This window comes from Limulus polyphemus, unplaced genomic scaffold, assembly GCF_000517525.1.
Source record: "Limulus polyphemus unplaced genomic scaffold, Limulus_polyphemus-2.1.2 Scaffold2781, whole genome shotgun sequence".
In the NCBI taxonomy this organism is placed as follows: Eukaryota; Metazoa; Arthropoda; class Merostomata; order Xiphosura; family Limulidae; genus Limulus; species Limulus polyphemus.
In genome coordinates this window covers 80,286-92,875 of record NW_013668391.1, presented here as the reverse complement: position 1 = coordinate 92,875, position 12,590 = coordinate 80,286, and the positions used below count along the sequence as shown (strand labels likewise).

Sequence of the window (12,590 nt, the reverse complement as noted above, 5' to 3'; positions counted from 1 at the left end):
TACTGTTATATTTATATAGATAACATACAACAGACAGTACTGTTATATTTATATAGATAACATACAACAGACAGTACTGTTATATTTATATAGATAACATACAACAGACAGTACTGTTATATTTATACAGACGACATACAACAGACAGTACTGTTATATTTATATAGATAACATACAGCAGAAAGTACTGTTATAATTATATAGACAACATACAACATACATTACTGTTATATTTATATAGATAACATACAACAGACAGTACTGTTATATTTATATAGATAACATACAACAGACAGTACTGTTATAATTATATAGACAACATATAACAGACATTACTGTTATATTTATATAGATAACACCACAACAGACAGTACTGTTATATTTATATAGATTCTGTTATATGTTATCTATATAAATATAACAGTACTGTCTGTTGTATGTCGTCTGTATAAATATAACAGTACTGTCTGTTGTATGTTATCTATATAAATATAACAGTACTGTCTGTTGTAGGTTCAGTACTGTTATAATTATATAGACAACATACAACAGACAGTACTGTTATAATTATATAGATAACATACAACAGACAGTACTGTTATATTTATATAGATAACACATACAACAGACAGTACTGTTATATTTATATAGATAACATACAACAGACAGTACTGTTATATTTATACAGACGACATACAACAGACAGTACTATTATATTTATATAGATAACATACAACAGACAGTACTGTTATATTTATATAGATAACATACAGCAGACAGTACTGTTATAATTATATAGATAACACACAACAGACAGTACTGTTATATTTATACAGACGACACACAACAGACAATACTTTTATATTTATATAGATAACACACACAACAGACAGTACTGTTATATTTATACAGACGACACAAAACAGACAGTACTGTTATATTTATATAGATAACACACAACAGACAGTACTGTTATATTTATACAGACGACATACAACAGACAGTACTGTTATATTTATATAGATAACACACAACAGACAGTACTGTTATTATTATATAGACAACATACAACAGACAGTACTGTTATATTTATACAGACGACACACAACAGACAGTACTGTTATATTTATATAGATAACACACAACAGACAGTACTGTTATATTTATACAGACAACATACAACAGACAGTACTGTTATATTTATACAGACGACATACAACAGACAGTACTGTTATATTTATACAGACGACATACAACAGACAGTACTGTTATATTTATACAGACGACATACAACAGACAGTACTGTTATATTTATATAGATACTTTTTATTAAACAAATACGACCCTTTTCAAGCTATTCGTAATGGATCCCTAATTCTAATAAGAACCATTACAGAAAGCAATGGAGAATATGCTACAATATGTCAACCACACTATAACTACTACATTCAATGCTTTTTGACTAATACCAGGTCTCATCAGGCCGAATAAAATATAAGATATATATATATATCAACAATTTTCAAGAACAACAACTGTTAGGGTGTGAATCAGATTAAGCAAGTGAATTGTAATTCTTATCAATATATTTAAATTATTTACAAACCAGGTTTTTAGGGTAATAGTTCATAACACAATATTATTTATTTCATTGTTAACAAGGGTTATTTATTTATTTTTATAATTATTTCATTTACTGTCATTCACCAGAACTAGTAAACTTCTTGTGCCGATAGTGGGTGTCATACAACCAAAGTGTCAACTGGAAATATCACATTAGTAATTCTAAGAATCAATGAGCGAAAGCAAAGGATGATTTATTATAATATGTCAACCATGCTATATCAAGTGCCGACTACGCCTTTTGTCAAATACCAGAGCTCATCAAGCCACACGGGATACGACAGTCATAATAGCGGTCTAGGTGCTATATGTATATATATACAACATTATTTAACCCGTATTTTATGAAATATATCAATTAAACAAATAAGTACTAATCTAATGTAAAATCTGTAAACTGATATTGCAATTAACTATTACAATGTCTAGACATTTTGGAACGTAAGTGACAGAGGTGTCTGAACCGGGGATACTAGGGGTGCAAGAGCACCCACACTTTTACATATTTGAGCTATGTAGTAACTGTAAATTATATTGTTATATGAATGTTCTGATTAAACTGCCTTTAGCAACACGGGAGCTACTTTTATCAACTCCTTATACTGTCAACATCTCATTGTAAAATCTGCATGTCTAGCCAAGCAAAAAGCTACACAAAGGGCTATCTGTGCTCTGCTCACTACGGGTATCGAAACCCGGTTTCGAGTGATGTAAGTCCGTAGACATATCGCTGGGACACTGGGGTGCCCCCACTTTGCAACTCCTTCCTACGCCACTGAGTGGTCAATTAATATTCATAGTAAGTCGACCTATAAATACTAACAATTCACAGCAATTCACCAACGATTTTTAAATATATAAAAGCAGCAGAAAGAGAATAAAGTAATAAGATTTAAATTGAAGAACAATGAGACAATGGATTTTATTTCCTTCTGCTCCAGCCGTTCCTATTTTTTTAACCGATAGACTAGAGGGAAGGCAGCTAGTCAACAGCACCCACCACCAATTCCTGGGCTACTCATGTTTGACCATATACTGGGATATGACCATCACTCTTATAACGCACCCACGCCTCCATAGTGCGAAGCGCGACTTTCCTTTTTCTGTTGCGGTGACGTAATACTAACACCGGACCCGCAGATCCCCAGCCGGACATGTTAACCACTCTGTCACGCTCGGACCTAGTTTTATTGAAACAATAACAACAACATTACAGTGAAAGTTGATCTTGCACGTACCTAGCCAAGGTTGGTCCCTACTTATCCAATCATCACTGCTGGAGTATGTGAACTCATACAGGTAGACAGGCATGTTGTGGTGGTCAGCCAGTAACTGAACATGTCTCATACAGGGAACCTTAAACCCAGCATCTCCAAGGATCTGAAATATATATATATATATAATACTTAGGGAATTTATTTAAGAAATTAAGTATAATATCTATGAAATTATTTTATCTTTCATCCTGCCATGTGTTATATGGAATAATTGAGTATCATATATAAAATAAAAGTCGGATAATCCGTGGCGGGTAGAGCACAGGTATCCCATTGTGCAGCTTTGTGCTTAATTACAAACAAACAAACAATCTTTCTCCCAGTCCCCCACCCCCCGTGTAAAGGTCTGGATTCAACAATGACTATAAAGATGTTTCATTCAAGATGTTCAACGTGTCGTAGCCAAATAGGTGGTTGAAATATATTATTTAAAAAAAATTTCATTTCATATTCCAATATTACCAATTTTCTTTACAAAAGCATAGTGCATTTAGTTCTTTTATGTGTCTTAGAAGTCCCCATTTTGTTCAATGATTTGTTTGTTTGTAGTTAAGCACAAAGCTACACAATGGGTTATCTGTGCTCTGTCCATTACGGGTATCGAAACCCCGTTTCTAGCGTTGTAAGCCCACAGACACTGTGCCACTGTGGGGGCTTGGTCAATGAAACCTTCCTAATAGTTGTAGTTTTTATTTTTCTGTGAGAGGATACAAATTATTCTTTCTTAATTTGAAAATATGTCGCTGTTAAAAGTTTAAATTACAGTCTAATTTTTTAAATAGTTCAATGAGGTATATTTTTATTGGTAAGCGCAATATTCACAGAAATAATATAGAGCACGTTGAGAACGCGCCGTTTTGTGAAGTTAACGTGCTTCGGCAGTATACTGTCCTGTGATGGTTTCAATGTAAGCAACTTTGCATATTGTATCTCTCTACTCAATTGAAAACTTGATGAACATTTTGGAACCTTGGTATTTGAACTTGTGATGCACGTGCATTGCTCTGCTTTGGGTAGGTCAGTGTGATTATCACTATTACCGTTAGGCTACCTGGAGTCCTCTTCACTTCAGGGAGATCCTATAGGAAATATATGGAACCATCCCAGAAGCAGCTGAAGTTGACACTAGCGTTCTACTTAAAGGGCCCGGCATGGCCAGGTGGATAAGGCGTTCGACTCGCCCTTTCAGCCGTGGGGGCGTTATAATGTGACGGTCAATCCCACTATTCGTTGGTAAAAGAGTAGCTCAAGAGTTGGCGGTAGGTGGTGATGACTAGCTGCCTTCCCTCTAGTCTTACACTGCTAAATTAGGGACGGCTAGCGCAGATAGCCCTCGTGTAGCTTTGCGCGAAATTCAAAAACAAAAACAAAACAATCTACTTAAAGACCGACTTCGCGACGCCACCTATCTGGAAAGCTGAAGTCAGTAAATTAGCAGTACCTTCTGAAAGCAAATTCTAATTTCGGTCATTGTAAGTAACAGACGAGAGAGTGAAAGTGATTTTAGGCCTTCATTTACGTGATCATCTAAATAGTTTATTTCTTTAAATTTGAGCAAATTGCCTTGTTGGATTTATAAGTGTTTAATAACTAACTTTGTTACTGTTACTTATCTTTCTTCAATGGAAAAAAAAACTATATCAAGTTATTACTATTTCTTAACCAATTTGCGAGTTTTGAAACAACTATTTGTGGGTAATAGATTTATTTCTTTACAACGTTTCGTCTATAACACTGAGACATGATCACATACAACATTTAAGGGACAAGTAGTTGTATTTTAAATGTTGTACGTGATCATGAGACACGAAACGTTGTACAGAATTAAACCTATTACCCACAAATAGATATTTCAAAACTTCATCTTATTCGTAAGTTAAATAGGTACATCTTAACAAAAAGACTGCAAATTTTCTAATACTCCGACAGGAATTAAATCTTAGTATATAAAAATACTATATTTTATAAAATATGCAGTGTTGACATGACTAAGTTTCACTTTAAAATTCATAATTCATTGAATTATTATTTAGTTTTAATCAACAAAATCTCCGTCCCCTGTTGACCATGGCATTTTAGTAATTAAAGGTGAATATTTACCTGCGTTAAAATATGAATATCAATAGGAATATCGTCTGCTGTCGCGTTCAATATCGAGTCGTTGAGTCCATTAGGTTGGCGCCCTCTAGTAACATACTCGGTGTACACAGCGTGAACTAATGCTTCCATGTTGTCTAAATTATTAACTTTTGGGACCAGTAAATTTTTTAAATATTCTTTTAACTTGGTTTTTGTAGGATCTTCATCTAAGCCAAATACAGAAATATGAAATATCACAAACAAATCAATACTAAAATGTAAAATTTTTTGAATATATACTTAAATTTAAGCATTGATTTTATTTACAAACGTAATCTTTATTTCTGAGCTTAAGAGGTCAGAAGAAGCAGTGACCTTCAGATGATTGCAAGAAAAGTATGGAATGAAAGGAACGTAACCACATTCTTCGACCAGCATTTTATTGTTAAAACTACACAGCTAGAAACGTGTGTATGAAAATGTTTGAAAATTTTTAGTGAACTGAAGTTTTCACCTTATTGAGTAAATAAAATAAGAAATATTAAATATGCCTTTGCATACCACGTATTTGTGTTCCTTAGCCTAGCCCTTATATTTAAATAAAAGTATAGAGTTGTTACTTGGACATTTTATTTTATTTTTGTGATTGATTTCTGCTTCTAATTACCCAGCTCAATCACCTCATTTATATATATATATTTAGGTTGCTCTAACTTCAAATGTACTTATACAACTTAATATGAATCATATAGAAATAAACTTACAGAGTTCCATCCATATAGAGACTTCATCTTTTGTGAAACCAGTCATGAAGGGAACCATGTTATATCGGCCTTGTTGAATCAGGTTTTCTGGATAGTCTGGTAAGAAATATCCATCCACCACTGGGGCAAAACTGATTCCGAGAGCATCCTAGAAATGTTTTTATTAAACTGGTAAACAACAAGCAGATCAAGGCGATTGTAAAAATATACATAGTTTGTACCTTTCATATTATACAGAATCCATCTTCATCAGTTTTCTGTAAAAACAATTTAATTATAAGGTTAATGTGAGTAAATACAAAAGAAAAACAAAACAAAGAAAGATACAAGGGAATAGTTAGGGTTAAATAATGATAAATGAACAATTAAAAATAAGTTTTAACTGAAAAAAAAGCTGGTAATATGACAAGAATATGGCTTTATTTGTTAAATAACAGTGTTTCCCCGGTAAGTTTATGGACTTATAACGCTAAAATCCGAGGTTTGATTTCCTGTGGTGGACAGAGAGCTGATAGAACCTTTTTTAACTTTGTGTTATAGCAACAACAACAATTAAAAATTATTTTTCTTATCATTAATTATTCTATGGGATACGCCTTAATTTATCCTCCCCAGTGACCCAGCATTAATTATATGGACTTATAACGCTAAAAGTCAGGTTATGATGACCGTTGTGGGCATAGAATATTGTATAGCTCTGCATTTAACAACAAACAAAGCTCTAAAGTAATATGGTGGCCAGTTTTATCTTTGTGATGAGGAATGGTAAAACATTTCAACCACTGAACGCTGCTCTACTTTATATAGACATAAACATGTTGAAAAATTTTGGCAGGTATTAGAGAAAGTCAACTTTATCAGTTTTTATCTTCCACTTGTTTTACGTAATGATACTAAACTTCTGAGATTAAAAACGTTTTTATTAACACAATAATAATTATCTTCAGTCCTTAAAGAAAGAGTAAACTTCTTAATTTAGTTCATTCATGAAAGCATTTCTCATGCAATTATTCTTTGTAGTCATGGGTTTCCGCAGGAGGGCAAGGGGGCACTTGCCCCCACCCCCGAAAATGAGAAACATAATTCTATCTTTATTCATTCAGTTTATGTATATGAATTTACATGGTTTTTTATTCACTTCACAATTTCACACTACTCCCCCCCCCGGAAAAAATTCTGCTGACGTCCATGTTTGTAGTAGCCACTTCTCTATGTTTAAATATAAGAAAAATTACTTTGACGACACTAAATACTAGTTACGTCAAAGACTAGACCAAAGTAAATAAAGAACGATATAGTCAAATATTAAAGACTTTAGTTTATGTCAAGGATGAGCCTAAGAAAAACATTATGGTTGACAGAAAAAACTAGTTTATGTTTGAGGCTAGGCCTAAGAGACAATGATATGGTCGACACTAAAAACTAGTTTATGTCTGAGGCTAGGCCTAAGAGACAATGATATAGTCGACACTAAAGATTACTTTATGTAAAAAGCTAAGCCTAAGAAAAACGATATGATCGACACCAAAGACTAATTTTTATTAGCAGTTAGCCTTTAGAGACTGGATGTGACGCTGGTGCACGACATTTGCCAGCCTGAGCTGTTTCAGAAGCATATTGTTGCGTCAGCGAGGTCACGTGACTAGTATCACGCCACCTCTTTCTAGAAATATCCTGTTCTTCCTGAATGCCCTAGCGTTTACTAGATGTGTGTTAGTCTTGTATATATAAGACCGGCCACGAAGCGACGCGGGGAGAATGAGTAATTGAACTGAGTATTGTTGAAGTTGAGCATGTGAGACGTTCGTTGTTATAGCGTTTGTTATAGCGCGACTATTGAAATTAAGTGTATCGCAAAGTTATATTCAGAAAGAATAAACCAGTTTTATTTAAGAAAGGACTTGTGTCGCTAAAGTTTCGTCGGAACGAAGTTACGGAAAATTAACTTACGAACGGAGACGTAACAATATAAAACAGTGGAAACAGAATGGTGATTTATTGGGCAATTAGAAGCTATTATGGAGGCGTGCTACTACTACTAGTGTAATTATGAAGAAATCTGGAGTTGCACAGAGTCCATGAACATACTACCCTCAGAATATCGTCGTCGTTCTAAGGCCTATGGGCAGGGTTCGATATATTTATCGATAACCAGTTCTAGATTATAATGGAATCAAAACTGATAGTCATAAATTTAGAGTAGAAATATAAATGTGATACATTTATTTTTGTAGTCTTACCTCGAAAGTGTAGTTTGTCTGTGCTGCTGCCAGGTCCACTATTGAAAGTGGACACTTTGGTGACCTGTCTGTAGGTGAATTTTTGTTCTGTGACGTTTTATAACAACAATATTATGACCAAACTGATGCGGCTGATTACTTTTGTCCGCTTTTCAGATGACGATACAGTATCTAAATTTATTTTCACGTGAAGCAAATAATAAGTTTACACAATGTATCATAGAGAAAACAGCTGCATAGTATTTTGGCCCAACTTAAAGATATCAAGCCGTGTCGTACATCTGTTATCTATATATATTCTCAACGATGTATAGCTTTAGAATCTCTTAATAAGCTTCAACTTTTCATTACTGAAAAGTAACTCTAGAAAAACTTTAAAAACTGATTCACTAAGCCGACGCGCACTACACTAAGTTGACAAAAACTGTATCTACAAGTGGCAATTCCACTTCTCTCACTTCTTTAAATATGTCCGCGATGTTGTAAACTACATTTAATCCGTAGCACTAGTACAGAAAAGGAGAAACGGTACAACTACAAAGTTACAAATGTAATTGTAAAAAATATATCAACCAATGACAGAGATAACCTAAAATTGCGCTTATCAGCAAATTAAACAATTTTCAGTGTTATGAATAAACTGTATATTCAATTTAGACCCTGTTTAAAAACATTAAAGTACCATTTAAATCAATATCTTGGTATTTTCTCAATTAATATTGGTAGGCGGATGAGGTCTAGCCTTTGTTCAACTTTCACAGTTTAGTTTGGTTTGTTCCGAGTTCCGCGCAAAGCTACACGAGGGCTATTTGCGCTAGTCGACCCCAATTTAGCAGTGTAAGACTAGAGGGAAGGCAGTTAGTCATCCCCATCCACTGCCAGCTCTTGGGCTACTCTTTTACCAACAAATAGTGGGATTTACCGTCAGTTCATAACGCCCCCACGGCTGAAAGGGCGAGCATGTTTGGTGTGACGGGGATTCGAACCCGCGACCCTCATAGTACGAGTCGAGTGCCTTAAACCACCTGGCCATGCCGGGCCCCTACACGAGGGCTATTTGCGCTAGCCGACCACAATTTAGCAGTGTAAGACTAGAGAGAAGGCAGTTAGTCATCCCCATCCACTGCCAGCTCTTGGGCTACTCTTTTACCGACAAATAGTGAGATTTACCGTCAGTTCATAACGACTCCACGGCTGAAAGGGCGATCATGTTTGGTGGGACGAGGATTCGAACCCGCGACCCTCAGATTGCTAGTCAAGTTTTACAGTACTTCCATATAAAACGTACGTGATTTGTGGTTGTGTATAACTAATTGTAGAGAACGACTATAGCGTTTCACAAAAATGATGAAAGTCAATCCAAACAGTTCCATGTTGTCAGGGTGGGATACCTTAGATAAACATTATGTCACTTATGTCGTCTTTCGAAGCGCCTGGGTTGTTGAAATTCTTGTTTGAAACTTGTTTGTTTGTCTATTTAATGAGTTTAGAATTCTGGAAAATTTGTTCTCTAAAGAACAATATTTTATAGTATAGCTTTTCCATTAGATGTACTTATAGCCAACTGATATTTAATGTTGTTTTTTTTAATTTCGGAAAAAGTATTTAATAGGAGCGTCATTTGCGGGAAGTTGCCCCCTTCTTCCCTGCCAGAATTTGCAGGATAGAATATAATCACATAAAAGATGACAGAAGTACAGTTTTTATAACGTCATTAGTTTCCGATCTGACCTGGAAATTCCTTTAGTTGCAACGTGATGTAATCGCGCATGCTCAGTCTCTTTACTCCTCGGTTGGCATTCATTTATCTTTCGATTGGTAGTTCATAGTTATTAAGTGATTATCGTTGCCGCGTCGTCTTGTGGTTTTATAGACATTTCAATATTACATTAAATTCAGCAATATCATACTTAGATATCACGAGTGAAAGCAAAATTCTGGATATGATTGCGACAGCAAATGAAAAAGATAATAATTCAAACGACGGGGAGCCAACTAGAAGGGATCCACATTCGGAATAAGTTAACAATCCTGCCTAGGGATATCAGGAATACAATAAGTGCCTAGTTTTGCTCATTCAATATGCTATTTGGGACAAACACTGTTGTATATGATGACAAAGTCCCCCCCCCCACCTCACTCTACCTTCCACCATTATCAGAATGACTTCCTTGCCTCACAGCGTGAAATATTTACATTGATTTAAGAATTACATACCAAAGTAGATGAGGGTGGGGTGGAAGTAGGCGCGAGGATTAGAACGAGCATAAAAACAAGTAGAAAGGACAATACTGAGAGATCCGGCCCCTGTAGGTCATTAGGTCATGCGTGCAGAACACAAACATCAGCATCCTCTGGAACTTTGATTGGCACCAAGACTCCCAAATCTTTGGCGACAGTACTGGTCAGTGTTTTTTTTTTGCGTGGTTACATTTATAATAAAATTTTCTGTATAATCTCATACAAATTTGTTTTTCCAAGATGCATAACATTGTTAAGTAAAGCTGTGATATATTTAACTTCGGTGGTCTGTTCGTCAAGTTCACTGGAATTAATTTACAAACATGTATACTAGCTTCTTATTGAATCACTAGCTGAAGTACCCTTCCTTTGGACTGGTGAAATAAAAACTCGTTTGTAACAAACGATTGGAAATTGTGCTTTTGTTTTCTTTTCTTAACACAATAAACATTAAATGTGCAATAAAGGTACCAATATTGAAAAGAAAGAGATACTGTTTTCAATAATTCAATAGTGGATACATGGTTCATTCTAATGCAATATACAATATTAGCAGTTTTCCAAAATTAGATATGAAATTAGATGGGGGAGGGTCCAACCGCTCTCCATGATCTTCCTCATATCATCCCGTATCACTGTGTTAAGTTTGGTGCTGATTGATCAAGAAATGTGGAAACGTATAAGGAACACACACACACACACATATTGACGTTTATTTATATAGATATATTTACCGCCATGCGGGTTGTCCTGGCTAGAGAGCTTGCAGACACTCGCCGAAGACATCTCATAAGGTGTTTAGTGTTGGCACTCTTTGGACAGTCAACACTTCTAGCCAAACGGGTGGCGTAACGAAACGGATCACGTTGAACAGCCCATCTGGCCACAGAGCTTCCACTCTGTGCAATGGCTGCTGCAAACAGACCTGAAAAAAAAGTTAAAGATATCAAAGCAATCTAAAATCACAAAGAGCGTTTGTTTGTTTTTTAAGTTAAGCACAAAGCTACACAATGAGTTATCTGCCCACCACGGATATCGAAACCCGGTTTCTAGCGTTGTAAATCCGCAGACATACCGCTGTGCCACTGGGGGGCCACAAAGAGCGAAAACACCTGTTATCTTAAACGTTCTAAATTTTGTGAAATGTTTTAAGTTTTTTCACTGGATTCTTTAGTAACTTTTTTCGTATGGCATGACCATTTTGTATTACTTACCAAATTTTTGTATGTCACGGTGGATCTTTTATTTTTTCTCCAAAAGCTTCCTAATCGTCTTAACTGTGATGGTACACGAACTAGCAAATTACTCGTGAAAATTCAAAGGAAATAACAACTATGCTTAACATTTTGAACCTCCCATTTACAAGTTCTTGTTAGGTTTGTAACCAGTTCTGAGTACCTAAAATCTTTTTGTCCCCAATTATGGGCCCCAGTATGAAAAGTTCTAAAATCTAAATGTACACATTTGTTTTAAACGATGCCTTACTTGTTAATTCCAATTTTTCACGTAAATAATTCTAAATTTCTTTCATGAGGGGGGTATTTGGAAATGTCCATAATCTGTTGTTGTTGTTTGTTATTTAAAAAAAAAAACTACACAAAGGGCTATCTGAGCTCTGCCACCACGGGTATCGAACCCCGGTTACTAGCGATATAAGTCTACAGACATGCCGCTGTGCCATTAGGGGGGGGGGGTCAAAAATCTGAATTTAGATTGTTTTGAAAGACTTATAATGCCAATTCTAAAGCAAATGAAATCAACCAAACCTGTCAAAAACACTTAATACTCGACTTTTGGGACTTCTCAAAACTCTAAATAAATATTTCTATTGCTGATGTTTTGTGGGGATGAAGAGTATACAGACAAATTTCAAAACATTTTTGTCCCAAACTGTGCGAAAATTGAAAAAAAATCAAGTGAACATAGATACATACAATTCAGAACGGTATGTCTGCCGATATATACCGCTGGTGGGCAGAGCACAGATAGTCCATTGTGCAACTTTGTGGTTAACTATAAACACACAAACAGTATCATTATAAAGATAATTCTTCTCGTTACAATTTTGATGACGAGGAACCTACTTTTAGAAAATAAAGTTTGGAGACGGCTTGAATGGGTAATGGGAATAACGATTACAAGTAACAAATGTACAACGTTTCAACAAGCTTTTGTACCTGATGATGACAAAAGCTTGTCGAAACGTTATACATTTGTTATTTATAATGAAGTTTCTTTCATTGGCCATTCAAGCAGCCTTCTAACTTTAAACTCACAACAATAATTATAGTATTTTGGCACTTGTGTATAAAGTTAAAATCATAAATAATATTCAACGTTAAACTGGTACACAATTAAAAACATTT

At 35.1% G+C, this 12,590-nt stretch overlaps 1 protein-coding gene across 1 annotated transcript in view; it reads right to left on the bottom strand.

Annotated features, from left to right (window-relative positions):
- LOC106467889 (pyrethroid hydrolase Ces2e-like) overlaps window positions 1-12,590 on the bottom strand; it is a 23,657-nt gene that overhangs the window by 5,893 nt on the left and 5,174 nt on the right. Inside the window, exons 5-8 of the mRNA XM_013928273.2 lie at window positions 10,959-11,149; window positions 5,744-5,891; window positions 5,001-5,206; window positions 2,862-3,003 (exon numbers count right to left, since the gene is read on the bottom strand). Of these exons, the coding sequence (XP_013783727.2) occupies window positions 2,862-3,003; window positions 5,001-5,206; window positions 5,744-5,891; window positions 10,959-11,149 (687 nt within the window). The remainder of the gene's footprint in view (window positions 1-2,861; window positions 3,004-5,000; window positions 5,207-5,743; window positions 5,892-10,958; window positions 11,150-12,590) is intronic.